General features: G+C 47.9%; 8 protein-coding genes across 8 annotated transcripts in view; 2 read left to right on the top strand and 6 right to left on the bottom strand.

The window, feature by feature from the left end:
• Positions 1 to 58: 58 nt before the first annotated feature.
• On the bottom strand, positions 59 to 9,810 carry Pmar_PMAR009516 (hypothetical protein; the record flags this gene model as incomplete). Its single annotated transcript, XM_002785240.1, has 33 exons — positions 59 to 115; positions 276 to 341; positions 664 to 811; positions 858 to 964; positions 1,014 to 1,106; positions 1,215 to 1,407; positions 1,464 to 1,609; positions 1,657 to 1,800; positions 1,850 to 1,930; positions 1,976 to 2,060; positions 2,752 to 2,871; positions 2,924 to 3,002; positions 3,361 to 3,472; positions 3,516 to 3,665; positions 3,717 to 3,768; positions 3,967 to 4,097; positions 4,499 to 4,639; positions 4,759 to 4,837; positions 4,893 to 4,968; positions 5,020 to 5,116; positions 5,176 to 5,865; positions 6,056 to 6,151; positions 6,202 to 6,357; positions 6,403 to 6,601; positions 6,887 to 7,040; positions 7,200 to 8,142; positions 8,192 to 8,335; positions 8,564 to 8,721; positions 9,036 to 9,153; positions 9,201 to 9,328; positions 9,375 to 9,447; positions 9,523 to 9,595; positions 9,647 to 9,810. 33 exons carry the CDS (start codon positions 9,808 to 9,810, stop codon positions 59 to 61), a joined length of 5,253 nt encoding a protein of 1,750 aa, XP_002785286.1.
• Positions 9,811 to 9,947: 137 nt separating this feature from the next.
• On the bottom strand, positions 9,948 to 10,698 carry Pmar_PMAR009515 (pre-mRNA-splicing factor srp1, putative; the record flags this gene model as incomplete). The annotated part of the gene is made up of 2 exons (XM_002785239.1): positions 9,948 to 10,080; positions 10,460 to 10,698. The coding sequence occupies 2 exons, from the start codon at positions 10,696 to 10,698 to the stop codon at positions 9,948 to 9,950; spliced, it is 372 nt and encodes a 123-aa protein (XP_002785285.1).
• Positions 10,699 to 11,655: 957 nt separating this feature from the next.
• Pmar_PMAR009514 (hypothetical protein) lies at positions 11,656 to 14,082 on the top strand (the record flags this gene model as incomplete). Its single annotated transcript, XM_002785238.1, has 10 exons — positions 11,656 to 11,742; positions 12,034 to 12,203; positions 12,248 to 12,350; positions 12,754 to 12,901; positions 13,152 to 13,239; positions 13,281 to 13,402; positions 13,448 to 13,589; positions 13,804 to 13,886; positions 13,931 to 13,968; positions 14,017 to 14,082. 10 exons carry the CDS (start codon positions 11,656 to 11,658, stop codon positions 14,080 to 14,082), a joined length of 1,047 nt encoding a protein of 348 aa, XP_002785284.1.
• A 1,104-nt stretch (positions 14,083 to 15,186) lies between these two features.
• Pmar_PMAR009513 (hypothetical protein) lies at positions 15,187 to 17,173 on the top strand (the record flags this gene model as incomplete). Its single annotated transcript, XM_002785237.1, has 12 exons — positions 15,187 to 15,333; positions 15,380 to 15,538; positions 15,815 to 15,871; positions 15,918 to 16,031; positions 16,076 to 16,206; positions 16,253 to 16,321; positions 16,370 to 16,475; positions 16,524 to 16,584; positions 16,634 to 16,773; positions 16,837 to 16,935; positions 16,984 to 17,047; positions 17,097 to 17,173. The coding sequence occupies exons 1-12, from the start codon at positions 15,202 to 15,204 to the stop codon at positions 17,171 to 17,173; spliced, it is 1,209 nt and encodes a 402-aa protein (XP_002785283.1). The 5' UTR covers positions 15,187 to 15,201.
• An 800-nt stretch (positions 17,174 to 17,973) lies between these two features.
• Positions 17,974 to 18,573, bottom strand: Pmar_PMAR009512 (hypothetical protein; the record flags this gene model as incomplete). Its single annotated transcript, XM_002785236.1, has 1 exon — positions 17,974 to 18,573. The coding sequence occupies one exon, from the start codon at positions 18,571 to 18,573 to the stop codon at positions 17,974 to 17,976; it is 600 nt and encodes a 199-aa protein (XP_002785282.1).
• Positions 18,574 to 19,013: 440 nt separating this feature from the next.
• Pmar_PMAR009511 (chromodomain helicase dna binding protein, putative) lies at positions 19,014 to 22,936 on the bottom strand (the record flags this gene model as incomplete). The annotated part of the gene is made up of 22 exons (XM_002785235.1): positions 19,014 to 19,522; positions 19,574 to 19,750; positions 19,795 to 19,874; positions 19,918 to 20,022; positions 20,077 to 20,203; positions 20,250 to 20,328; positions 20,375 to 20,474; positions 20,522 to 20,673; positions 20,735 to 20,823; positions 20,870 to 20,943; positions 20,999 to 21,078; positions 21,128 to 21,214; positions 21,257 to 21,385; positions 21,432 to 21,533; positions 21,581 to 21,685; positions 21,738 to 21,972; positions 22,015 to 22,111; positions 22,163 to 22,262; positions 22,318 to 22,434; positions 22,491 to 22,587; positions 22,641 to 22,770; positions 22,820 to 22,936. The coding sequence occupies 22 exons, from the start codon at positions 22,934 to 22,936 to the stop codon at positions 19,064 to 19,066; spliced, it is 2,838 nt and encodes a 945-aa protein (XP_002785281.1). The 3' UTR covers positions 19,014 to 19,063.
• A 349-nt stretch (positions 22,937 to 23,285) lies between these two features.
• Positions 23,286 to 24,997, bottom strand: Pmar_PMAR009510 (hypothetical protein; the record flags this gene model as incomplete). Its single annotated transcript, XM_002785234.1, has 9 exons — positions 23,286 to 23,400; positions 23,480 to 23,568; positions 23,622 to 23,663; positions 23,739 to 23,856; positions 23,903 to 24,044; positions 24,095 to 24,173; positions 24,224 to 24,290; positions 24,511 to 24,704; positions 24,755 to 24,997. 9 exons carry the CDS (start codon positions 24,995 to 24,997, stop codon positions 23,286 to 23,288), a joined length of 1,089 nt encoding a protein of 362 aa, XP_002785280.1.
• A 180-nt stretch (positions 24,998 to 25,177) lies between these two features.
• The window catches only part of Pmar_PMAR009509 (hypothetical protein), a gene marked incomplete at both ends in the record, with an annotated part of 10,274 nt that continues 9,669 nt past the window's right edge, over positions 25,178 to 25,782 (bottom strand). The window contains 2 exons of the mRNA XM_002785233.1: positions 25,178 to 25,261; positions 25,469 to 25,602. Coding sequence (XP_002785279.1) covers positions 25,178 to 25,261; positions 25,469 to 25,602 — 218 coding nt within the window. The remainder of the gene's footprint in view (positions 25,262 to 25,468; positions 25,603 to 25,782) is intronic.

Here is a 25,782-nt window from a genome sequence, read left to right as displayed (position 1 = left end):
CACATCACACTCTGACGAACGCACTATATGAGATGATGCTTGGAAACCGTTGGTCCTTTCATGCGCCTCGAAGAACAGGTCCCATGGAGTGTAAGCGACAGAAGTTACGTTTTATCTGACCAACAGAAAGGCAACGGCGAATCAGCAGTATTGTGGAGTAACAAAGACCTAGAATGACCGAATTGCAACCCAGGCGCTGACTTCAACACTCAGGGCCATGTCATAGCACCCCGGAAGCGAACTCAATGCTGAAATAACCGCATATGTTCTCTTACTTTAACGCATCGTTCATAGACGGTCATATCTACAACGTCTACCTCGCATGGTATGAGGAGGCCCACCTGATGAGAGGACAGGATAACTAAAAACCACAGGATAGAGTCCGCGGCTTATAACGGCAACAGCATCAAGACCATTCCGGAGAGCATTCGATGAAAAAACGATGCTTATGGCGTTATTGACTTGATTATCGCAAGGGAGCCGAGTCAGACAGCTAACCACAGTAAGACGAACTCATAAACGAAATCACCAATTCTTCAATCGAAGAATACATCGGCTGCATAAGAAGGGACATTCCATCTTCAAACACAGCTACTGGGAAGTAGTTCGAGACGAGACAAGAGGGAAAATGTGCTTGGTCGACAGCCCAAGACCCCGCCCGACTTTCAGCTCTGGAACTTCCATGCCTGCTTCGTCGATGCACTGCTGTGTCGTAAACAGCTGAGGATGCTCTCGATTGAGGTCTTCCGGCAGATCACGAACCACATCGGGCCGAAATGTTGCAATGACTGTAACCCATGAGCCGACACCTCTGTCACATTAAGATCAACAGTGGCAGTGCGCTGATAGCGGCTCACACGTGCTTGCAAGGCTTCCACATCTCCGTCGCATCTGCCCAGATGCAGGCTCCTCTGTCATGAAGCAGTAGCATACGACCACCGTTAACACTCTCAGAACGGAGCACCTCACAAGGACATGATCGTCTTAGTCCTAGTCCTAGTAGAAGAACGCACCTCGGCGCAAACTCTAACGACTCTATCATCAGCAGCGTGAGCTCTAAATCGATGGTCTTCCAAGAGCTCTCGTATCATCACAACCTCCGTCGCCTGCATTATGTCCACCACAAGATGACTTTGAAGGGCATGAAAATCCCAATCACGAACTCAACACAAACCAGCTAGTCAAGGAATTGTGTATAATACGTAATGTGCTACTATCCTGCAAGTGCCCATAGCTGCGGTTCCTCGACCATCGGGAGAATCGGGTCTAAGGAAAGATTCGACCGCTGAGACACTCCTAGCAGTTTCACCTGTAGCCATGGTCTTCTGTACGAGATTCTGGAGCCGTAACAAAACCAAGTCCACAGAATCTCTACATCGATCTGTTATTGTGCCAGGGGTCGAGAACCTACCCACGGTCGTGAGCCAGCGACGGGAGCATCATAGGCCGGTCTTCTAACCTACATCTCCTCACTCCGGACTGTAGCTAAGACATCATATGCAGCACGTGGCTTGGAACTGCTCTTCGACACATCAGTGAGAGCTAATAGTCGCATCGCGGTCAACTCCAGTGTTCTAGAACACTTATCGATCCACTCGTCAATCGTGACCTAGACACAAGCAACTACTCCGCGAGGCACTGTGCAGATTGACTCACATGAGCTGGGCATATATCCGCCAACATGGCACCGGTCTCTGCCACGAAGGCCTCCCTTGGTAACAGCGGGGAGACCCCCCAACATAGTGCATCGTAGTGAGGGGAGACATCCATCAGTGCAGTGTTGGTCTTAGCACTGTATCCCTGCCACAGCTAAGCCAGTAACGAACTACCTCAATGATTACCAACTTACATGAACCTTCTGCATGAACGCCTCGTCGAGAGCTCCGTGTAGAGGAGACAAAGGCTCCTTAGTTTCCTTGGCAGCCCTCACCTATACCACACTCTTGTGAACCCAAGTTGGATAGGCACTACTAACCTTAGGAGTAGGTGGATGCGCTGATGCTACTCCAGATTTCGTCTCGAGACTATGTGGGCAAAGCCACAATGACAACGGTACGGCACTGAAATCAAAAAGAGCACCGCGCTTCAATGGGATATGGTGGGAAGCTCCAAGGTAGTTACATCTGGCTCTTCCATCTGCACATCAGCAGCGAACTCCTCAACGACTCTGGTGAACACAACGTAGCTGCTATGAAGTCGCATATCTGTAAGTGAAGACAGTAGGGCAAGACAGTTGCAGAGCTTTGCAGTCTAGACACTATTCCTGACAATTGCTGATACCGCTAACTCGAGAGTAATCTCCTCTCGATGCATATATGCAAGATACAAAACAGGTACATTTATGTCCCTCAACCTACCCGTCGTATACAGTCCAACAATGCCTCGAAATGGGCGTTGAATGCGTGATCACTGGGAGGAGGCGACGGTGCAAGGACTGTACACTCTATGATGTCCAGGCATAACCTATTGATACGAAATGGTATGCACTCATGGGAAATCCAGGACCAGGCGGAAGCGTCATGGGTATTGACGTTCTCAACAGCGACTACTGCAGCTCATGCTATGTCCAAGCTGCAGATATCAATAGAAGAAGGAATAACAAAACGACAGGGAAGGAGAGCTTAGGTCAAATCACTGGAGGAAGTTACAGCATCAAAACGGAGACGCGAATGAACCAAAATCGCTGTTTATTCGTCTACCATCGCACCCGCGCTCACCCAGTCATGAAATTTGATTCTGTGAGCCACCTACCAGTAGATCCGCTGAGTGTATATACTCGGGGCATTCGCACCAACAGTAACCACCTCATCGTCGAAGATGCTCTGGATGTCGCACCTTCCTTGCAGCTTCTCCACTCTAGATTTAGGATACCTACCAGGGGAGCAATGCCGTCTCCTGAGATGAATAGTAGGAATTATGGTACATAGTGTCAACGTCCTGGGTCAACAGGGAAGCATACGCAAACCCACCAGGCACTGGTTTGCCACTATTACGGAGCAAATCTGAACAACACAAATTCTGAGGCGGGATGCTACAGTGCGTGCGAATTCACTATGCAAATGTGGAGAATGTACGTTATTTTCCGAGACTAAAGAGAATCGATCCGAAATTATGCCGCATAAGCCTTGCAACGGACATATGATGTGATGAAAGTAACCGTGTGAGACTGTGATTATGACAACTTGTCCACCATCATTAATCCCGGAAAATAACGCCCGAAATTTTCCACACTTGCATACCGAGTCGGCACGCCCTGTGGGATTCATAAGGCGACGTGCATGACATTTTTCTATACCTCCAACCTTCCAAAGGAAGTCCCAGAACACAGAACGACTACAGAAACGCCAGAGAGATGCTTACTTGCCACCAGACTGGCTTCCTCCACACCAGCTAACTCACCACAATGAGCCCCCCGAGCAAGGACATGGACAGGCCACTGGTCAGAGTCGGACAACACTGGTATTCGAGTGACCTAAATCGTCAAGTAAAATCGCTACCAAGTATAATCAACCCACTTCTATAGCACGACTCGCCACATAAAGATCTGCCAACCAGCTCTGGTAAGCTGCCGCCCTGGTCCCCTTCACATAGGCCGGCCCCGTGTAAACTCTCTGCAGTTTGCCCTTCCTTCCGCTCAGTAGAGGTGACAACTGCGACGGAGGTGCCTAAGGGAAGCAGCCGTCCCCTGTTATTGATGAGCAAGAGATCGATCTCACTCCTAGTGACTGCAATAGGGCTATCAGAACACCCATGTGCCCAGAGTCAACCCTATGTGCTATACCACACTCCTGTATACAACTGAGGAGCTGAGGAGTCCGACATGCAGGCCAGATCGACAGAGCCTGAGTGAGGATCTCGCAACAGCATTGAAGACAGTGCTGCAGCGCTGGTGAGCGTCGATCAAGAAGACTCTGCAGGAGCCTGTCATAGCAACTAGAGCCCAAGTTCAGACTAATAATGGCTTACCCCGTAACTGGCGTAACCAGACCATCGACATCTGCCTTAGGGAGATCCGAAGCTGCCCTCTGCATCATAAGGCCGACCACCGTGGACCACAGCCTCCATAGACTCCGCGCCGCTTGCTTAGGGTCATGGCACTGAAACAAGGGAGTCTGTGAGCGGTTACAAGTGTGCGCATGTGGAGAAAATTCTCCGTTGTGGAGTTATTTTCGTTTCCCTAGTCCATTTTCGACACTATATATAACATAGATAGGTTCATGCGATGAGTGAACTTCGCGCAGTATACTATACGTACACAACATCAACTGCATGGGACTATCATTCGCATGATCTAGCCTACGACCCCATATATAATGCCCAACTAGGGAGAGGAGGTCTCTCCTCAGAATCCTTGTCATCCCAAACTACGATTACAGATATCCAGCTGCGTTGATGTGTATTTTATACTCGCTATATCCCTAATTTCAAGTTTAGGAAAAAAATTGAAAATCGCGTCTTTTCCCCCCAAAAAAACCGGTACACAGAAACTCTACCGTACCTCAGTCAAGTCCACTTCAATTTCGAGAGTTTTGGTCAACGCCTGCAGAGCCTTGGAGACCTCTTGAGCATTCAGTGATGATGCCGCGGTACCAAGAGAATCACCCGGCGGTAGGACCAAGGAGGATACATATGAATCGCCCTGACAGATAAGTAATCAACCCTTCGTAACAGAGATATACACGGTAGAATCCACACAGATGCGTTTACAAATCATGGTTCGAATCTCCCATCAGACAACGACCACTAGTGACACCTTACCGCCGTGTCACCAGGGGATTCCGGTCTCGACAAGAGTCTCTGTAGGAGTCCCAACATGCCCACATAAAGCTGCCGATTCCTAACAACGAATAAGCAGTAGCAGTAACTACAACAGGACCGCTACGCCGCCTTACGTGACGAGCCGATACTGGTATAGAGTGAAGACCCGAAGTGTTGATTCCAAACACAGAGAGGTGTCTACTTTCATATCTGATCACAATAACTTCAGAGCTCCATCGTGATTTCCTTCTCGTCTGCTACCATCGGATTTGCCGTCGTCAGTCGATGAAATGCTCTGCACCACAGCTTCCCGCACTAGTGAGGTGTAGACATCCACAACGTGTATACGATGCTGGTTCTAAAATAACCATCCATGAACACAGGCCGGCGGAGCGAAGCTGTGAATCATCATCTCACTTTTGCAGCAGATTTGTTCATACGCTTCCAAGTGTTAATTCTCACACTCCGAACTGACGAATCATCAGTCTTCATAGCCCGGCATATAGCTTCAACAGTGGGGATGTGGACCTTCCCATCACCATCGTCTATGAACTCTCGTCGTAAACCGTAACGCTCTAAGAAGGCGTTAAAGAGGCCTATGTCGTCCACCTCCTCAGGAGACGGCACAACCCAACCCTCAGAATGCCCTTCACCACCCTCCATATGCCATCCCTCCGAAAACGCATCCCCGCCAGCCCAGTCTTTCCGATGCTCACCAAATACCAACTTCAACAACTTCTCATTTCGCAGAACCTTCGGTACGAAAGCCTTCACTTTTCCGTCTCTCGCAACAAGACCTTGCAAGGCGATCGACAGCAGCATCTCCGCATCGATCGCTCGTTCCGCATGCTCCAACAGCAGGTCCAGATCGAGGAACTGGTAGACCTTATGTCTCTGCGTTAGATACAGTAGCGCTTCAGAGTGATACGACTGCTGTAGCGACTGAGCCAATTCCTTCAACTTCGGGACGTGGATGAAGACTGTAGGTTGTGTCCTTAGCCCCACTGTAAGGAGATCTCTGAACTCCACTATCTTGGACTTATGCTCGACAAGATACCTCACGAGTCGAGGCATGAGTCGCGATGTTGGACCCTCTGCATGTGTCACCTGAACACAGACATCCCGTGGATGAAAATATCACGGAAATGAAAGTATACTCGTTTCAACGTCAACATCAAAACTCCAAATATTTCAGGCCAGAAGTGACATTACCACTCACAGGACTCGCCTACAGATTCCACCATTTCATCGGGGATATCACAATTTCACGCCAGGCAGTTTCCTGAACCCGCTCTACCAAATGGACTCCTCTTCGTGCCAAATAGATGCACAAAGCCTTGAATGTATCCGTAGCAGCCAGTGCCAGAGTCGGGGAGGAGTCATATTCCAATATCTAAGCGTGCATCGATGCTACTCTACAGGACCATGAACAACAATACGTACATAAACAGCGAGCCATGCAGGAAGTGCATCCGTGGTGAGAGCGACCATCTCGTCACCCAATATGAGGGTAGCCAAAGCCGTATAAACCTCGTCATCACAGAGGGAGTCCGAACACTCAAAGAGGGTCATCAGGGCCTTCATAGCGCCGAGTTGCACCTACCATACGCCACCATAGCGATTCACTCTTTCCCAAGTCCTCACCTCAACAGCTAGACTCTGCGCTTTATCATTAGAAACCGGACAGCTCCTCTGCAATGGGTTCACATAATGCCTTGCCCGCTTAGTCTTCTGGGTCGCTGAGTCAGAGGACTCCACAGGAGGCCGTTGAAGCATTGACAGCAGCGCTGCATACACAGCACCATCCGAAAGGAGATCGGCTACCAGAGAGCTCTGCTCAGTTCTGAGGGGGGAAGGGGGAACTTTCGATCACACTATATGGTCTTGTCAAATACAAATGGGCCTGATCCGATATATAATACCAACAGACAGACTCACGATCGCTAGCTTTATAACGTATCCTTCCTTACAAAAAACACTCCATATGTACATAGATGCATAATATGCGTAAAAACTTGTTCACATTCGCTACAATACTGCAAAAATATGAATCTGACTGCGCTAAGGCTACCGCTAGAAAAATTACAGTGTGAACTGTGAGTCTTCCATCCCTCCCTCAAAAGCTTACCGAGTAGCAAGTAATGCCTTGGCTGCCGCTACAGATCCCGACTGATGCGAGCCTTGTCCCATCTGCGATATCTTTTCCGCTTCTATACGAGTGACCTTCAAGCCATCAGCACCAAAGGGCCTCAAGCATCTGTCTAGGAGCTGATTCAGCAGCTCTAAGGAATCGGGAAGGATACTGCGAGGCCCCAAATTCGACAGCCATTTTGGTACCACAGACATAACCACTCGTCCGACAGCTCTTCTAGGCCAATCATTATTCGGTTGCCTCACCAAAGCCACGAGCAATTCCAATAGTGCTTTACAAAGAGTACCACTTTCCAGTTCATGGCAGGAAGCACCACTGAGATCCTCACAGAGACGATCGATATAGTAGCTTCCATCGTTTGCCATTGGGCGGTCCACAAGCGCCTTTAGCAACCTGAGCGCCCCTTGGTTGACGGGACCCTCCAGGCCCTTACTCCTCCTCAACGTCAGCCCCACTGCCCACAACCGCGAGGTGTCCTCTTCGCCGCACGAGCCTGCCTCCACCAGTATCCGTGCCACACTGAATGCAGCACCAACGAGGTCAGCAATAGGCCGCATGAGAGTAAATCGATCAGTGAGGCGCGCGCTGTTGTCGGACACCACTGCAAGCAATGACAATGCCATATGTGTCGGCCTGAGTGGCTGATCCGCTGGTAAGCTGAGCCGTACCACTCTCTCCCCATTTTCCAGCCGTAGGACAGGAAATTCCGAGCCGACCGGAATGACGGGAGAAGGGTACATGTTGAGGACCTCTGTCGAGATAGGCAGTCCCAACAGTGAGGTGAAGAAGAGCTCGTACACGTAGACGCTCTGAGTGAGCACTACATGGGAATGGGATCGGCGACGGTATATAGCAGTAGGCAGCTCAGATAACTTCAACCAGCACGACTCGACAGCGGTCCCTGCCAACTGCTCTCTCGCGGAAGGTCCCGGGTTCAATCCCGCCATCATGTGTATTAGTGACCATGGACCAGTAGACTCTGGTGAATTCGATACTGCCTGTAGGCAAAGATCATATGCATCAGTACTGAATAACTCATCAGTAGCCGGCCCAGCAGAACATATACACTGTACGACTGCTCCAGACATGCCAGCAGATACGAAATTAGTAGAAGTGGCGTCGAAGGTCCTCAACAGCCTAACCAAAGCGGTTAGGAGACAATGGCCTTGTGGTTCAGCAAACACTGCCTCGCCACATTGCAAACTATCAACTAGGTCCGACGCTGCGGTCGCCTGAAAGGGTACTATGACTGATGATGACGAGCACGCCATGGAGCTCTACCATATCACTAAGGCCTTGAGCTATAGTGAGGCGGCCTTGGGACTTCGTATAGGCAACAAGAAGTTTACGGTCAACCTCTGCTCGCAAGGAATGATATTGAGATGACCCTGCACTGGACAGTACCGCTGACCATGATCCCAACAACTGAAAAAAATAACAGCATCACTATGACGAATTTGTGAGGTTCTCCTAGGGCGTTGAATGGCTATAATCGTTAAGGGCACCAACAGTATATATTGCTTTGTAAGGGCATATACACAACGACGAATCTACAAGCTCTGAGTCCACTAGGCAAACATTATTCAAAATATTGCGTCCAAGTTAAGTGAATATATTCTACCTATGTGAGGTATATGCAATGGGAAGGCTTACCGAGGCGACTGATGAGTTCTGTGCTCCAGCAGGACAATCAGTGGCATCCAGAAGAGCCTGATGTAGGGCACTGACAGTAGATGACTCGATGAGAGCTATATTGTGTTCCACCATAGTGATGACCACCAGACAGTTCAGCGGACGAGGAGACGATGCACCTGAACATACTGCCTCTTGCTACTACTGGGACACGACTCGACCACACGAATGATGATGATGGCTCGTTCGAGAGCATTGCCTAATACTACGACAAGGAGGCTACAGCGACAAGTTAATTGCAAGCACCAGATATACTAAGTATTGTTGATACTGGTAGTATCACTACTACTATTATGAATGCACGGCAATAGAATGGGCCCGAGCCTCTGGTGAAATTAAACCTTGGAGCCAGCCAACTATCGTTACGAGAGAAGCAAACAAGAAGGCTACAATCCTTTTCATTAAGAATTTCAAGAGATAGGTACCACTGCACTAGCATTGGCATTATTCTTACGACTACCCTTACTACTACTTAGAAGCCTATTAGCTGTGTATTGAGCAAGTCCAACATCCACATTCACAATATTGCTACTGAATAAGGCCATGAGCACCTGAGCAACCAGTCTCGACTAACACTAACCCCCCTATATTCAGCTACCGCAGCAGCTTGGTCTCTCAGGGTATCTCGGCAACCGTCGGGGAGCTCCTCTATAGCACAGCAGTCGACAATGCGCTTGACCAAGTCGTGATTCAGAATGAGATCTCGAAGCACAGCAGCGCACTCATCTAGCACAAAGGCTACCATAATAAGCAGTAGTGATCTCCTTCCTACCTTTAGCGCTCGCCGCAGCTCTATCCAACATAACTAGGAGGAGATGGTACTGCATTGACTGGTCCTGGGAGGCCTGGAAAGGATGCACATACCGCTCCGCGAAATACTCATCGAAAAATCAATGCTCCCCCCTGAGCTCTTTTATTACCGCAAAAGCATCAGCTTCATCGTTGAGATCGCCAACACTCGTGCTTTGTGTGTGCTTGAGCGATGGACTAAACCTATATCACAAAGCTTCCTATAGTACTATCATACTCCAAGCCCTGTACTACTTCGGCGTTGAGTAATAGGCGTCCATTCCCATCCTTAGCCGGGCTATGGCATCCTGGTTGGCATCTATTGCATCCTTCACTGCTTTTTCAGTAGCAGCTCTACTGATAGCCAAGAACAGAGAACCACAAGGCACTCCACCTGGCTTGGGGGACGCCGAGGCCATAGCAAGAACTACACGTGTAGATCTCTCCTGAATATACTGCAGCACAACAACGTTTTGATAGTTAGAAAAAGACTAGGCTACTGGCAGCTGAATGAGATTTTTAAAGCTGATGACAATCATATAATACCACACCTTCTTCACTTCCTAACATCTTGGCTCTCCTTTCTCGGCGACCTACTAGAGCTCTCATCACGCTTACTAGGAGACTCCTTTTTGTCACGCGAACCGCTGCGTCCTCGACGATCCTTCCTTGGCGATCTCGAATCGGAGCTGATAATGGGAGGGAACGGTAGAGGTTCGGCTCGACCCGGGTAGTAGGAGGAGGAGGATAGGAGGAGGGTCATGACACCCGGCTGATACACCATCATTCGAGAGCTAATATCATCCAGTCCTTACTATACACAGTAGTTGGATGCAGTGAGACCTGCGAGAACTGGGAATTACCTATAAGACCTCGAGCTTGGGGATCTCCTCCTCCTCCTACTCTCCTTATGGGAAGACCTCCTTCTATCTCTAGAGCGGCTCCTCGACGACGATGAGGAGACACTACGGGAATAGCGCCTTCTATGGTATCTCTCTGGGGATCTACGCCTCAGACGGTCACTGATGAGGACACAGGCATCTGAGAGCTGTCGAGGTTTCCTATTACCGTGGTCCCGCCTTAGCCCACTCCACTGTAACAGAAACTCCTCCTATCTTAGCACGTGACATGCCTCTATGGGCATCCTCCGCGTCCCTTTCCCTGTCGTATTCCACGAAGCATATGTTCTTCCCAGGAGGCATGTAGCAGCGTATAACACGACCATACTCGGAGAATTCATCGCGGATATCCCTCTCTGTAGTTCGAGAGGATATATTACCCACATATAGGGTGTTACGGCTGTACATAGGAGGGAGGGAAAAAACTGAAGACCGACCAGGCTGGCTCCTACTACCCGAAAGGCTTGATCAATGATGCCGCTGTTTCCCTTGATTGGGTGGATTCCACCCAGTTGATTGACTCTAGCAATGAGTCCACAACAGTCTAGTAGAGAAAATCATAAAGGTCTCCTTTCCTCATCTTGTCCGATATCTTGAAAACTTGCTCTCTAATAGTTCCTCAAGAACTATTCCTTCGGCGTTGTCAGTTCACCTTGCCGTTACGTAGAATAACAGTTCGACCAAGTTGGACAACACCACGCTCGAGTACTTAAAGTGTAACGCGACCACTGATGACCCGCCTTCCATAGTTATAACTTATCTATCACTGTCGAGTCGTCAGTCCTGTACTCTATGGCCCAATCCTTTTCATAGAGCCTAGTATGGACTGTTTCCCGCTTGTACCGTTTGGACCATCGATAGATTCATGAATTCGCTCCAACTGCGAAAAGCTTTCATCCATTCGCATGCTAAGTGGTCGTCATCTATTGTCATCACTGTCGTGAACTTTATCGTATAGTCCTTTCCCTTGACGTTTTCAGTGCTAGATAAACCTAATCATGATTATATGAGTCATCATTCATTTCATCATAGCCTGTTGTTGATGTGTTACGTTAGGAGTTTGTCAACGTCGCATCGGCTCAGGTTTGACTGTACCTAGTATTGCTAATCTACACTATGCGGACTAATTTAGCCCCTCCGTCCGTCCACCCGACAACCCCACATAGAGGGCCGCTTTCTCTCACTCCTTGTAGCAAGGCGCCTACTGTGACCACTGCACCTCCCACCGGTGGGGTATCTCAACTATTCATTTCTACCCGCTCTCTAGACCTGTGAGTGCTCATGGGCTCTCACTGGTTCATCATTAACATTAGGTTTCCTTGTTTGGCTGCCGTTAACTGTGATAGAGGCGACGACTCCTGCAAAATGAAGAGTATTTCACGGCTTGACATACGACATGAAGCGTCTAGTGCAGTCGACGCCTTCAAGGTTGAGCTCTGCCCTAAGGAACAGGTGAGCCTTCATAGGCTCGGGCTCCCTTGAATTCTAATATCTCGAATTCTCTATGATAGTGTATATTGGAGTTTAACCCGTTTTACGTGAGGTGGTGTGATACTCTATGTGAAAAACGCAATTGAATTGGAAATACTCGTCGAATTTACAACGGAAAAATGACTTCATTTTACGTAAAACGCATCACGTGTTTTACGCGTCATTCACTTTTCGCGAAGTAAAATGTGAAGTATGTCGTTTTCACCAGTGTTTTTCATATCATGTGTGAAATTCCATTGTAGACTATGACAGGTGCACGACCGTAAAGTGTGTCCTTTCTACCACAACTATCGGGACCGTAGACGCTATCCGATCACTTACAAGGCCGAGCAATGCCCTCAGCATTTTGAGGTTGACTCAAATGTGATGAGCTGTGATAAGGGTGACCACTGCAGCAAGCGCCACTCAAGACTCGAGCTACTGTAAGGGTTGGCAGCCTAGAGTAGTGTTGGTGACACGTAGATAGGTATCACCCCACTATATTCAAACAGAGGTTCTGTGCAACATGGCCTAATGTGTCCAATTGTGTGAGAGCTCGCCAGTGTGCCTTCGCCCACGATAGGAGTGAGGTAATGTTGCTATTATCAGTACGAATAAGTGTAATTTATCGCATGTAGAGGAATTTCATTGAGGAATTAAAAGAAGTTTATTGAGTAATCGCTACCGTGCCTTATTCAGAAGCTGTGCAGCTGGGATGTAGTTACTTGTTAAAACTTTTTTATTTTGACGAGACTTTCTACTCCTGGTTTAGTAGATGTGGGCTGCTTGATATGCTCGCTGTGTAGCAGCTTGATCTATCGTAGGGCATTCGAAAGGGGAATGATGCTGACTCTGTAGATCTTATCATAGTCGTGGTGGTTTTTGACCATTTCCTATCTAGCGGCACCGATTTAATTTCAAGGAGTTCCAACTAGCTGCCTCTCCCTTTGCAGGGAGCTGTTACGTTATCTTACTGTGTTGCATTCATTTCAGATAAATGGTAAAATGTTTACAGAAGAGCAGGAGGCCAGGAAAGGAATCGATTTCTTCGTTAATCATTTCAAGACCCTTTGGTGCCCTTATGGTGTTCAACATGATTGGCACCGTTGCTATTACGCCCACACTTACCAGGATTGTCGCAGTAAGGCAATCTCACATGATGCCAAATAATCTCTCGTGCTTGCCAGGAGCACCAGTGTTGGGGTATGGGAGTGAACCTTGTCCCTACTGGAGTAAGAGTAGAGTGTGGTCAGAATACGGCAGTCGGTGTCCACATGGTCATCGCTGTCCGTATTCTCACGGTAGCAAGGAGCAACTTTACCATCCATCTTACTATAAGACTATGCCTTGTAGGGTTACCTCTACTATGTTGGATATATACCGTCATGTAGGTTGTGATTGGAAATCTCGAGGGAAATGTCCTAGGGGGGAGCTGTGTGCTTTCTATCATCATACATCGGAGAGAAGGACTTCTAAAAGGTACCACGCCGTTCTCAGAAAAAGTCATGAGTATTCATCAGAGTGACAATGCTGGACTACAATCAGCCGTTGTCGATCGGGGACCTATTGCATGAGCATCAGCCTCACTTCTGGAGGCCACCACTGTTTTCGGCTGATGATAGTACCTCTATGGCGACCAGAGGTTAGCCCTTTAGTCCGGCTTGTGGGGGAATTTCATGTGTATTAGGAATAGGAAGAGTTCGGTCGTACTCGTCCGGTACGGATAGCGATGCCTCTACTGTGCTTCCTATGGTTGCTTCAACTTCCTCTTGGGGAGTCCATAGATCGGACTCCGGCTCTGTCACTACAACGGCACCAGGGTCCACTGAGTAAGCACGGGGGGAGGAATCTGTAGGAAAACTACTGAAGTAAGTGCTGAATGGCTAGCCTTATAGAGCAAACGCGCTGATTAGGATTACAGCGTTGGTTTTGTTTGAAAACCTCCAGTTGAAACACTATAACCGAACCGTTGTTGAACTATTCTATTTCATTCGAAACTATTCTAGACACTTGTTTAACCTTACTATCTGTTCACATATTCAGATTACACCCGCAGCTGTGCTCATCCTATGCATCGATACCAATATTCATCCTTCCTCCATCGGTAGCATATGGTCCTCGACAGAGTAAGGGTGGCGGTTAGTCTATTCCCGAAGGTTAGTATTATCAGGTGAGGCGGTACCAGAAGGTGAGGATCATTCTGTGGGGGTGGGTGTAATGACGATGTGATGGAAGTGTGGTATGCCGTCTGTGTAGGGCATGGCTGAGAACGACTTCCGATTTGTTGACGAGGAAGACAATACTTTGGATGTCCGCATGTAATCAAGGTTCGAGCCTTGTTGGTGACAACTGTTGCTGATAGATGTGAGCCTGGTCCTAGCCTATTGATGGGTACTGACCATTCAGAGGTTCAGTCGAGTAAGGATACTCGAGGGCACAGGTAGAGAGGGCGCAACTTTTTATCTCTATCACCTTACTCGTCTTGGCATGCCTCAATGAGTCCATCGTTGATCTTCACTATTCATATTTTCGTCTTGGCAAGAATAGTTGGTAAATGATTAATATTTCTTCTCAGATTCAACCGACAAGATGGCCGCCTCCCCTCCTCAGAATGTAGCGGGAATCATTATTTCTTCCACAGTGGAGACTTTCCCAATCAGGTGCGTAGTAAGGCAGTAGGAAGTTGGCGTGAAGGGGCACAGACTCAAATCGATATTTTTTGTGCTGGCGAGGCCAGTGGAGATGACATCTCGTCAACGTCATTCATTTTCGACGCTTTCTGTTGTTAATACAACAGCATATTCAGTATTAGTATATTTTTGTCACCAGTCCTCCGACGACTAATGTTAATTTTTATTGTTAAGTTTTGCCATGTGCTAATTTTCAATTGGATGTCAGCATGCAGTGTTAAGTTACTCCGATTTTTGTAAGAATGAAGCAGAGGCAACGCCTTTGGGCGAACCTGCCCGTTCTCATTACTCGACATGTAAGTGATGTTCGTTACTCTACTGTATGTCGTATTAGTGTCCTCTAGCGATATAATCTTTTAAAAGTATTCTTTCTCGCCTCGATTTTTTCCAGAATAATTTTTGTAAGCTGTATTTTTGTATCATAGTTGTGATTGTATTGGTGACTGCGACCACGTCTATTGATGGGACTATGCTGGTCTCAGCGTCAGCAGCTACCCCGATAGCGATGCCTTGGTCGTCTCTCGTTTGTGCAGATGGGCCTTGTTGAGGAAGGCCGTATGAGCTGTTCTACCGTCAGATCTTGGAGAATTCTTATGGTATTTTGTATGCTGTTGCTGAAGCCATGACTAGCCACATCACATGTCAATTGGTTGGTATCCTATTTCCATCAGAGTTGGAGTATTGTGTTCATTGAGTGGGAGAGGGAAGGACTGGGGGGATTGATATGAAACAATTCAGTAAAGGGAACTTGATGAGCACATATGGACACAATTCTAATGATTCCTTCTCACTGAGTAGTGCGCCCATGGGAGGTGGGCTCATCACTAGTCCGAGACCATTACCGAGATCACCATTGAGAGTCCCTCCTAGATACAGCCCGACGGTAGGCATGGAGAAGTTGCTCACAGGTCCACTTGTTATGGATTCAGTTACTACCAGGAAGGTTAGATAGTCTATATAAAGATCTGGAAGACTTCTATTATACACCCATTGATGAGACTCTTAAAGGCCTTGTGCCGCCGCCAGCTGTGCCGGACGTATCGGTCTATCGTCTGTGCAGACGAGTTTATAAGGAGAAGGCGATTTCAGTGAGGAGGGGGAACAGACATCAGGCTTGGAGGCTTCTTTTTTGATGAATACTATTAGTATTCATTGGCGTTTCACCCTAGTGATATGAAAAACAATAGTGAAAAACTTATTTTACGACTACTGCATAGCGCAAATATCGCGTTTTCCATAGAGTTTTACTCCACTTCGCATCATCGTCAATATTGACATACTCCTTCTTGTAGTACTTTCTATCGGGCTATTGTATAGGGATACGTCTCTATTGTGCTGATTGCCGTCCTTTTCGCTGCATGCAGGCACTACTAGACCCCTGGGAAAACATTGAAGATGAGAAGGATCTCTTTGATACTCTGGTAACTTGAGTTTGGCCGTCCTTCATTACTGCCTGTCTTGGCTCAGGTAACCGACATATGCTTGAACTCTGTTGCATGGACAGAGTCCCAGGATCCGTTGCTCATCGTAACGACAGTTTCAATGGATCGCGACTTGTTCCAAGCTAGCACCATATTCCTTGTATAACTCGTCAAGAAGACTTCAATTGCCATTCGCCGTTTTAGATGCATTTCCTCCATCTCAAGCGACCCACCTATCGTATACGGTGTGGCCTCTGGATGCTCACGGCTATCACAGCTTCTATTCGGCGGATATCCAACCATTTCCCAGAGCTACTGCAAATCGCAAAGGCATGGTGAGTTTCAACTACTATCGTGAGAAATTGTGAATCGTCCTCTCAGGTCGAATGAGAACCTCCTATATGTGACGGTTGCCTTGCATGACCATCTTGCCACAACTGCTGATGCCAAGTAGTCCCATTAATGACTCTCTCCTCTGAGTACTTCGCCTTTGGGCAGGTACTTTGATAAGACGGGTCACGCCTTTTACCGCAACAGAGAGGTTGAGCATCGAGGAACCGAACTAGCGGCGAATGGCGTCCTCACAGGACGGGCTATTACTGTTGTAAGTCTATGCATCAATCACGCTGATGTGCTGATCCCGCCGGATCAGACCAGAGCTGGCGATGCCGAAGGATCAGAGAACTTCCAAGTGACTAGGGAAGGCCATGATAGTGAGAGAAACCAGTTCATCTCACAGACTGCCGGATTTGCTCGATTCAGAACCGTTCATGGATATTGCTCGGGACTTTGTCAACAACCCAGCAGCAAAAGGGTCATCGATCGCCAAAGACATGGCCAAGTTGGCGAATGAGCACCTCACAGAAGTGTTGCCAGTACCAATATCGCCCACTCAAGTGGAGGTGGGGTCGCTTCTCATTACGCCATCTAGTCGGAGGCTTGGAGGAAGATTACTTTTCTTTTAGATCGATCATAAGCTACGGGCGATGAAATGCCGGATGGATGTGAAGTTGCAATTGAAAGAAGGACGGTCAAGAAGAGGTTACACTCAGATGAAGAAAAGGGTAAGTCTCGCTTGGACTCTCTTTTAAGAGTTCATTGTTATATGTCAGAAAACGTATCAACCGACTCTTGCGGCCCTACCCTTCGATACCAAGCCTACGTGGCTGGCAACGCGTAGGTTGAGGGATGCCAGTATCGTATTCGAGATCCTTCGTTGCATTAGGTCGCAATCCAGAAATAAAGGACGCTGATGTGAGCCCAGCACCATTACCCTTGGAAGATTCATCCGACGGGACTTGATCGCACTTTACTGTTGTGTTCGAAGACAGTGCCATTCACGGGTGAGTAGACCCTAGCATTAGGGCTAACTGCATAGGAAATTCCGATTCCGAATACTGTATGCGAATTTACCGCTTCATCGATTGAGGCAAATAGTCACAAGTTTATGTCCTGCGACAGTTCAGGATTACACAATGCTGTATGGTTAGTCGGAGTGTTTTTACGAAGTTTCATCTTCGCCTCGTGTATACAGGTTTGGACAGAGGCATTGGGAAAAGAAACTTCATATTCCTCACAAGATCCTCCGAGACAATATTAGGACTCTGAGGACATTCTTGTTTGATAGGCTTCAACTTCATTTAACTTACCTCTAGACACTCTACTCCATGGAACACGACACAACGACGAGAATAGCGACTTGCTAACTCGATTGCGACCCTCTTCGTATCGGATATCACAACAGAACACATAACAACTCCACAGGGTAGAAGCTCGCTCTATACGAGATGCTCGCAACCGCGATTGCGGTGCAGCGGGTATGTGGTTGACTCCCAAAAAGGGTCTCCCACCAGTGAGGGATACAAATTCAATAGAAATACCTTAACAGTAATATCAGGACAACTTCGTACCGAACTACACCGCGTAGGAATGCTAGCGCTGCATGGACTGCAGCTGCGCTACGGCGTAAACGGAGGAAGTGCAAGTCCATCAATAACGATGGAGTTCTGATAACCCCGCCGCAAAGGTACAGAGAAATATGCTAGTATGCGCCCAATCAGAATATTCAATGAAAACTCCGATAGCGCCAGCAATATGGGAGCTCAAGCAACAGTGATCTTCTGGAAGTTGCCGAGCTTACCAGGGAGATCATAACCAGGAATGTTGGGATGAATCTTGACCATCTCAGCCTGCTCTGAAGTGGTCTGGACGCTCATGCTCATTGGGCATTTACCAGTTTGGGGGCCATCTTCCGCACGAGAGTCAACGAAGGGACCATACACAGACATGAAAACACATAGACCGTGAATGTAGTCGCGAACGAAATCCTCGGGCAACTTGAACTCCTCGCAAGCCTTCAACTGAGCCCACACCCAACGAGCTCTTTGGGCTTTAGTGAAGCCACCACCAACATAACCGGCCTCCTTAGGAGCATCAGCTCTTAGGGGACAGTTCTGGGCCTTGCGATGCATGGCATTAATAAACTTAGTGCCACCACGCTTCGTCATCTCGTCAGTGAGGCCATTCTGTTCGAAGAACCAACGGCAGAACATCAGATAATGAGGCTCATCTTTATCCGCGTACAGGACCGATAGGATGGGATCAGCGAAAGAGAGCTCGTAGAAGCGTTTGGCAACAGCCTCAAATGGGCCGCAACCACCAACACGATCTACCAAGCCGTCAGGGAATAGCTTCATAACCATTTTCGAAACGACGAGTTAACAAGTAAACGGGTAAACTGGAGTGAATCAGTAAACTCCCACAGCTGAGACACACCTAATGGACGGGTAAGTTAACTCTCTTCGAGCTACAGTGATGACGGCTAGTATCTTTCCTGCACTTTGCAAGCAGATACGGGACAGAGATTGGATACTTGATCACACAACGACAGGTTCATCTCTCTAGGAATTGCATCAGAGTTCACATCGAGTATTATCACTGCTTTCTCAACGGGTACATGAAACACTATTAAATGGTGCGCAAACGATCTTTTTCGGAGTTGCCTGGAATTTCCGAGATAGTTCTCTTTTTCCGAGTCGGATGCAATGCAGCATTGGTACGACTACTCCTTGTTACTATTGATCTCATCAGTCCGTCACTCTCAACACAAAACGCTTCCCATGCGATGCAAATCGTCTCATAATAATCGTACTAGAATACGTAACGTATTTGACGTTTATACTACAGATGAAGTCAGTCAAGCTTCTCTATTTTACTGGGATCAATCGAGTTTAACAAGTCACCAGAGTTCACTGATCTTACTCGGCTCCGTTGTAAGTTCTGCTCGCTTACCGCTGCCGCTCGCGAGGCCATGTACATCCCATACATCATACCGTAATTAGGAGCACCTTGGTACATAGGGGGAGGGAAGAGCAGTCGACTATTAGGCATACTATTGACGATACCCTGAGGGGGCAAGGGAAGCCCTCGATACTGTACTGCAGTGTATGGATATCGTGGTGGTGGTGGAACATAGGGATAAGTAGCAGAAGTAACGCCCAAAGTCGGCAGTTGTTGGCTTTGTCGAGGGAAGCGCGCCGAGCCACCCGGCATAGAGGAATGCCGAGGCACTGATGCTGCTGCTGAGGCTCTGACCTTCTGGGCTGCTATTGCTGCTCGCTGTAGAGCAGGGTTATCTGATACCCTGTCAACCTGAGCACAAGCCATCTACCCTTACAACAACAAGAGCCCCCTCCCCCTCACCCGTGCTCGTTTGTGGGTACCACGACCACCCCCCTTGAGTGACGATGCACCATCAGCACTGCGACCTGTGATGCTGCTATTCTCCTTCTTCCCTCGCCCTCGCCCTCGGCCTCTCTTCTTCCTCCTTGATGCCGCCTTCTCTGCCTTCTCAATGAATTCATCTTCCTCCACTAGATCCTAACATCCTAAATATTCACAACATACCACACCATCGTGAACACCTCTCCATCAACATCACTATCCCCATTCTCCGAGACAGACTCCTGAGGTCGGTATTCTTGATCAACTCTATCCTCCTTATCTACACATACAACATCCATCGCTATCAAGATAAAAGCTTCCACCTGATCTCGCAGTCCTAAACCGTAAGAAGTTGCCTGCATATCTTGTTTTCCTCGTGCCCAATTCATTCACAGATAGCTCCGACTTGTCCTCCTTAGCATCCGGATCTACAACAGATCTAAATATCCCCCCACATCGCGCCGAGATTCCCTCCAGCCCACCTGTTGTGAGCAGGGACTCATCGTGGACTAATTTCCGCCAGAAATTAATGTCACTCAGCTTCTCGTCTTCATCAGGCACGGGTCCATCTTCACCACTCTCTACCGAGTCTGGTGTTGACACTGTTTCCTGATATCAACCAAGCCTACTATACCAAACCAACACTACTGCCCACCTCGGGAGTCTCCGGATTAGCGCTGAAATATGCTTTGGAGAATCTCGATCGATGCCCTCCAGAAACTATGGTGCCGTACCTATTCCCATAGAGCATTCAGTACTACCATCAGGCCAACAACTCACGTCACAGTTTTGATGCGATCACTCGACATAATATCATCCAATGAGGCACTCCTGAACTCCTCTTCCCTGCCTGAATGCTCCTCGAACGCCGCATACGCCCCTGATAGGCCCCATCACTCTTGCCTCCTCACCAGCGGGCAACTCTACCTTCTTTTATAAGATGCTCCAACTCCTGCTTCGACAGATTCAGTTCCGAATTGGCCGTAACAGAAGACATAATAGCCTGCTCTAAGCCAAGCTTTTTCGAGGCAATCTCAAACAGTTTCTCCTCGTAGGAGTTGCGAGTCAATAGCCGATACCTAAGACCAAGAAGGCTAATCATCTTCACTAGAATGAACAATAACAATAACAACCACTTACACTCTCACTGTTTTAGTCTGCCCTATTCTATGGCATCGCGCTTGTGCTTGGTTGTCATTCTGAGGATTCCAATCACTGTCGTAGATAACCTGACGAGAAACACTGTCGAGAACTGTGATATCACTAGCAGTCTACCACAACACTAGCACTAGTGAGATTGATACCAACACCGCCGGCTCGTGTGGTCAATAGGAACGCAAAGGAATCATCTGATAATAACAACAACACTTCACTAGCCACCAACCCAGCCTTCCCCAGACTCACGTTTCTTGTCATTAAATCGATCGATAGCGGCCTGCCTCTTCCCGCCCGACACTGACCCGTCCAGTCGTTCAACGGGCAACCTATTAATACAACACATACCACTCCTCGCCGAAATCGTACAAGGAGTACTTCTTCCACGTCAACCAATCCTCGATGATGTCCAGGACTATCTTGAACTGTGAGAATATAAGCAACTTCTCCTTCTTTTCTCGCAACCTATTGAAAGATACAAAACCGGGTTGCTGATGCATTTTCTACTGCGGGATCAACTTCTCCAAGAATACGAGTTTCCCCGACATTTCTGTCAAATTCTGCATCGCGACTGCGCTATCAGGCTTCACTCCTAGTGCTTCCAAATGAGAGTCCTCTACCCCAGATATAAGGTACCTGATATAATTGATGCTGTGCTGGTTGCATAAACCAAAGCCATTACGGATGAGCACAACACTTGCGCAACTCCATAGCGATGTTGTTGAGGGATGACTTCCCACCCTTACCATTCACCAAACTATATATCTTCCCTTCATACACCGACCTGATCATCAACAACTGCCACCCTAATCTCCCCAAACTGCTGCTCACTTATAGACCCTCCTTTGTAGTGTAGTAAACTCCACCTCTATGATATGCTCCAGCTTAGGAGGGACCTTCTTCATCGCATCCGACTTGTACCGTCTTAGCATGTATCTGATTCGAATCCACTGCTGCTCAGCTGATGAGCTCAACTGTAATAGCCTACGGTCGCAGGACTTCAGTAACTTTATCCAGATCTAAGTTAGCCACCGAATCAATCTCGCTCTTCTTTCCCTCCGATGAGCCATCTCCATGGTTTGAAGTAGCGCTACCCGACTGCCCTTCATCAGGAGTGTCCTTCTGCAACTCAGCCACTACCCCCTCAAACGTCGCGAATCGCTTCTTATCAACGAGATGGAGTATCGACCAAAGCTCCCGTAGATTGTTCTGTATAGGAGTACCTGTTGCCAAGCCTGTAGATCAATACTTCATCACCAACGTACCAGTAAGAATAACAGTATGCTGTACATTAGCTATGTGTGCTAGAGCCTTGGTACTGTGTGACAGATGATTTTTCACACGATGTCCTTCGTCCAGTACCTAACCCCAGCAGCTCGAATCTACTACTACCCCCACTACCACTACTATTACCAAAACCCGCCAGTTGTAGTTGGTCAATGACGTTATGTTCGATCTGTTCGAGCACGTCAAGAAGATCTCGTACGATGTAACGACAACGTCGAACTTCGGGCTGAGTTGCGGGAATTTTGGTACGAACTCTGAGCACTCTCCATACTGCTGCTTACCAAAATTGAGGATCTGCTCTGTGCTTCAGAGGCTCCTTCTCCCGATGTCCGTTGTTAATGTTGATCCAGCTCATATCGAAATCAGCAATGATGTCCCTATCCTCACTACTGCCAGCCCTGAAAACTCACGTTCTACTGTCACGCACGCTTATCATCAAAACACCATCACTTACATTACTACTACATTCAGTTCGGGCGCCCACTTCCGTAATTCTCGTTGCCAATGCCGTAAAGTTGACAACGGCGCTACTATAAGACAAGGACCAGTACCTTACAAAACTTCTTCAACAGAAACCACCAGCAGCAATAGAATTAGCAATTACCTCCAACCGTCGCCATCACAGCACTGAGGAAGACAGCCGTCTGTACAGTCTTTCCCATCCCCATCTCATCAGCCAATATTGACCCACGGTACTGGGACCAGTTATGGAGTAACCATTGGATCCCTTCAACCTGGCATTCGAGGGTGAAAAGCCGCAGGTTCGATCCCTGCACCCGTCACCTGGAATCCAAATAGAGTATCCCTAGTAGGACGATAGACCATCTCATCAGTCTCTTCTCCCTCCTCCTCCCCTTTATTCGACTCTTCACCAGGCGCTGGTGGGGAGACCCCTCCCATAGTAGGAGAAGGAGTAGGTGTATACGTAGATAACGGGCACATGTTATCCTTGGTCCATCGATCAGCAGTATCCTACAACACATCAGCCATATAATTTTAATACCACCACATACATCTATGGAGTATTAATAATACTGAAGTTTCACCCGTTTCACGTGGCGTAATACTCGGTGAAAAACGTAATATTCGCGCTATGCAATAGTCGTAAAATATATTTTTCACTAGTGTTTTTCATATCACTAGGGTGAAACTCCATCACCATAACTTTTCCAATCAATTTATCATAAATGCTGATTCCATCAGATACGGATACATCATACCCTAGTAATATCGAATGAATCTTCATACATCACAAGTTAACCCCATCCCTCCGCAACCCCTTCACCTTAGGCCGCCTTATATCCTGTATTGCAATACCCTCAACTCGCTTCTTATGTTTCGGCGGCCTCCCTCTCTTCTTAACTCTGACAAAATACCCTACCCGAATTTCAGGGCGCGCGCGATTTAATTTCAAGGAATACAACAACGTAGTTCTCCACTAACCTCTTTGCCGCTGCAATTTCCTCAATTTCCTCCTTATGAGCCGCAAGATACTCATCGGCGATCTTCTGCCATCTAAGCTTCCTCGACGCCTACCGTCAGTGACTTAGTATTTTCAAGGACGATATACTTCCAATAGACCTACATCGTTCCACTTATTCCATTCATCGATCAATTCTTGAGGGGTCTGAAAAGATATACACTAGGCAACCTATTCCGTATCTTCCACGCTCAACCTAAAGATATACCACCCCTCACTCACATCAGTCGGAGACTCATCCTCCCACGTTGCCTCCGAGACCGGAAGCCCTCCCCACTGTACCAGCCAAATCTTACCATCATCTACTTTACTACACGTCAGCAAATGATCCGGGACGAGCCTACCCAAAGACTCCCCAATAGTTATGGTTAACTCTCTAACCTCACCATTCTGCATTTATAACACCTCTATCTACTAGAACATCCAACAGCTCCTTCTGCGGCATATCAATAACCGCAGCGCCGCTCAACGACGACGTCGCTCTACCAGACCGACTTATTCCCCCGTCTCCACTAACACTACTGCTACCTACACCAACCACCCACACACTGCTGCGAGTCTGCCAATACTAAGCCTACTTCTATCCCTTCTATTAGCAACAAAGTCCACTGCATGAGGCCCTTCCGACTCGCGGTACTTCCTCTTAAAGTTAGCGTACTAACCAAAAACAATCTCACCACAACCCTCCCCAAACGTTCACCAGTCACCCTTTGCCTGAATGCCGCGTCCTCTTCACAGCACACCTCGAAGGGGGCCCATAGCACCTTATTCCACCTACCATACAAACGACTGTACGAGCGTTGCAGGAATATATGTTTGCTTTCCCCAGCTGAGCTCAGGAGTTCTATCACTAATCACTCGAGTTTATATACGAGTTCAGATAGAAGTATACAGAAATCAATGAGAATTCCCCAAAATTTCCTCAAAATTTTCATACTGTCACCAACACATGTGCATATCATCCCACACTGCGTAGATCCCATACCCAACCTACGCCTCATCCCTAGGCTTCACCAACAGCCATAGTTCGCCGTCCTTCCTCGTGCGCGCTACAATAATCCCCCCTTCAAGATCAGGACCATCAGTCGAGTCCTCATCTTCAGAGGGCGAAGATGATGGCGACGGACTGGGCGTCACATCACTACTGCTACTAGGGTCCACGATACGGGTCTTATTATTCTCTCGTGCCTGTTAGGGCGAGCGCATCATATAGTGCTAACGATAGCGACGTAGCTCACCCTGCGAGGCCGTATCTCTCTCGAGGGCTGCTCCTCCTCTTCTTCCTCCTCTAGAGTAGCCAAGGCTTTATCCAACTGTTCAAGGGCATCAACACCAATGCGATACTCCTCCTCAGAAGTGCTAGCTGCTAATGAAGATGATGCCTTACGACGTTCCCGTAATATCATAGTGAAAGCAACGCTAGAACCAGACTTAGCTGATCGCACCCCTTGCATACCCCCACTAAACACAACATACTCCATGGCTACTACGAACGATGACAGAAACCTTCGTGTAAATATACCATTCCACTACGAACTACCGATTTCCTCGTCGACGCGAGCGGCTCGCGAGCAACGCACAGTCAAACACGCACAATATGACACCTGCAAATCGATCACGTGATCGATTATCTCGATATTCCACCAACCCCTTGCTTCTCATTATTCTCTATCAATTTCAGCACCAGTCTGTGCTACCGCGTTCTCGAGGTCGTAAGCTCCTATCTCCAGATTCGCATACCGGCTCTGACAACAATGGGATTAAAAATATCGCTATCACCAGCTCACGCTACAAGACGCCTTGCGCATGCGTGCAAATACCAACGGGAGATCAACACACAACTGCCCAGCCTAAGGGCCTCAGTAACCATAATAGAAGAGCGCTCAATCTTCTCCCCTTCCATATACGTCACTATTTACAACGCACCCATCAACAGTGCCAGTTGGCCTCACCTGGTTATTAGCAGCAACCCTCCTCATGAGTAGTTTCTGTGACGCAGCACACCACAACGTGTAGATGAATAGCCATAAACAGGCTATCGCTACCACTACCGCTGCAACCACCACCCATCGCTCCATGCCATTATCTAACAACACCTCCTACTACTCTCCTGATGAGCATAACTCTACTACTGCTATAACCAATACCCCCAAGTATACTACACAGCTACTGAACACATACAGCGCATCGAACCTCAACGCTTATACTACTACTACCATCACTACTGCAATGAGCATCACATGGATCACCCATCCCCCATACACAT

Source organism: Perkinsus marinus (assembly GCF_000006405.1).
Source record: "Perkinsus marinus ATCC 50983 genomic scaffold scf_1104296933122, whole genome shotgun sequence".
In the NCBI taxonomy this organism is placed as follows: Eukaryota; Perkinsozoa; order Perkinsida; family Perkinsidae; genus Perkinsus; species Perkinsus marinus.
Note: the sequence above shows the minus strand (reverse complement) of the source record. Positions and strands in the feature narration are given on the sequence as shown.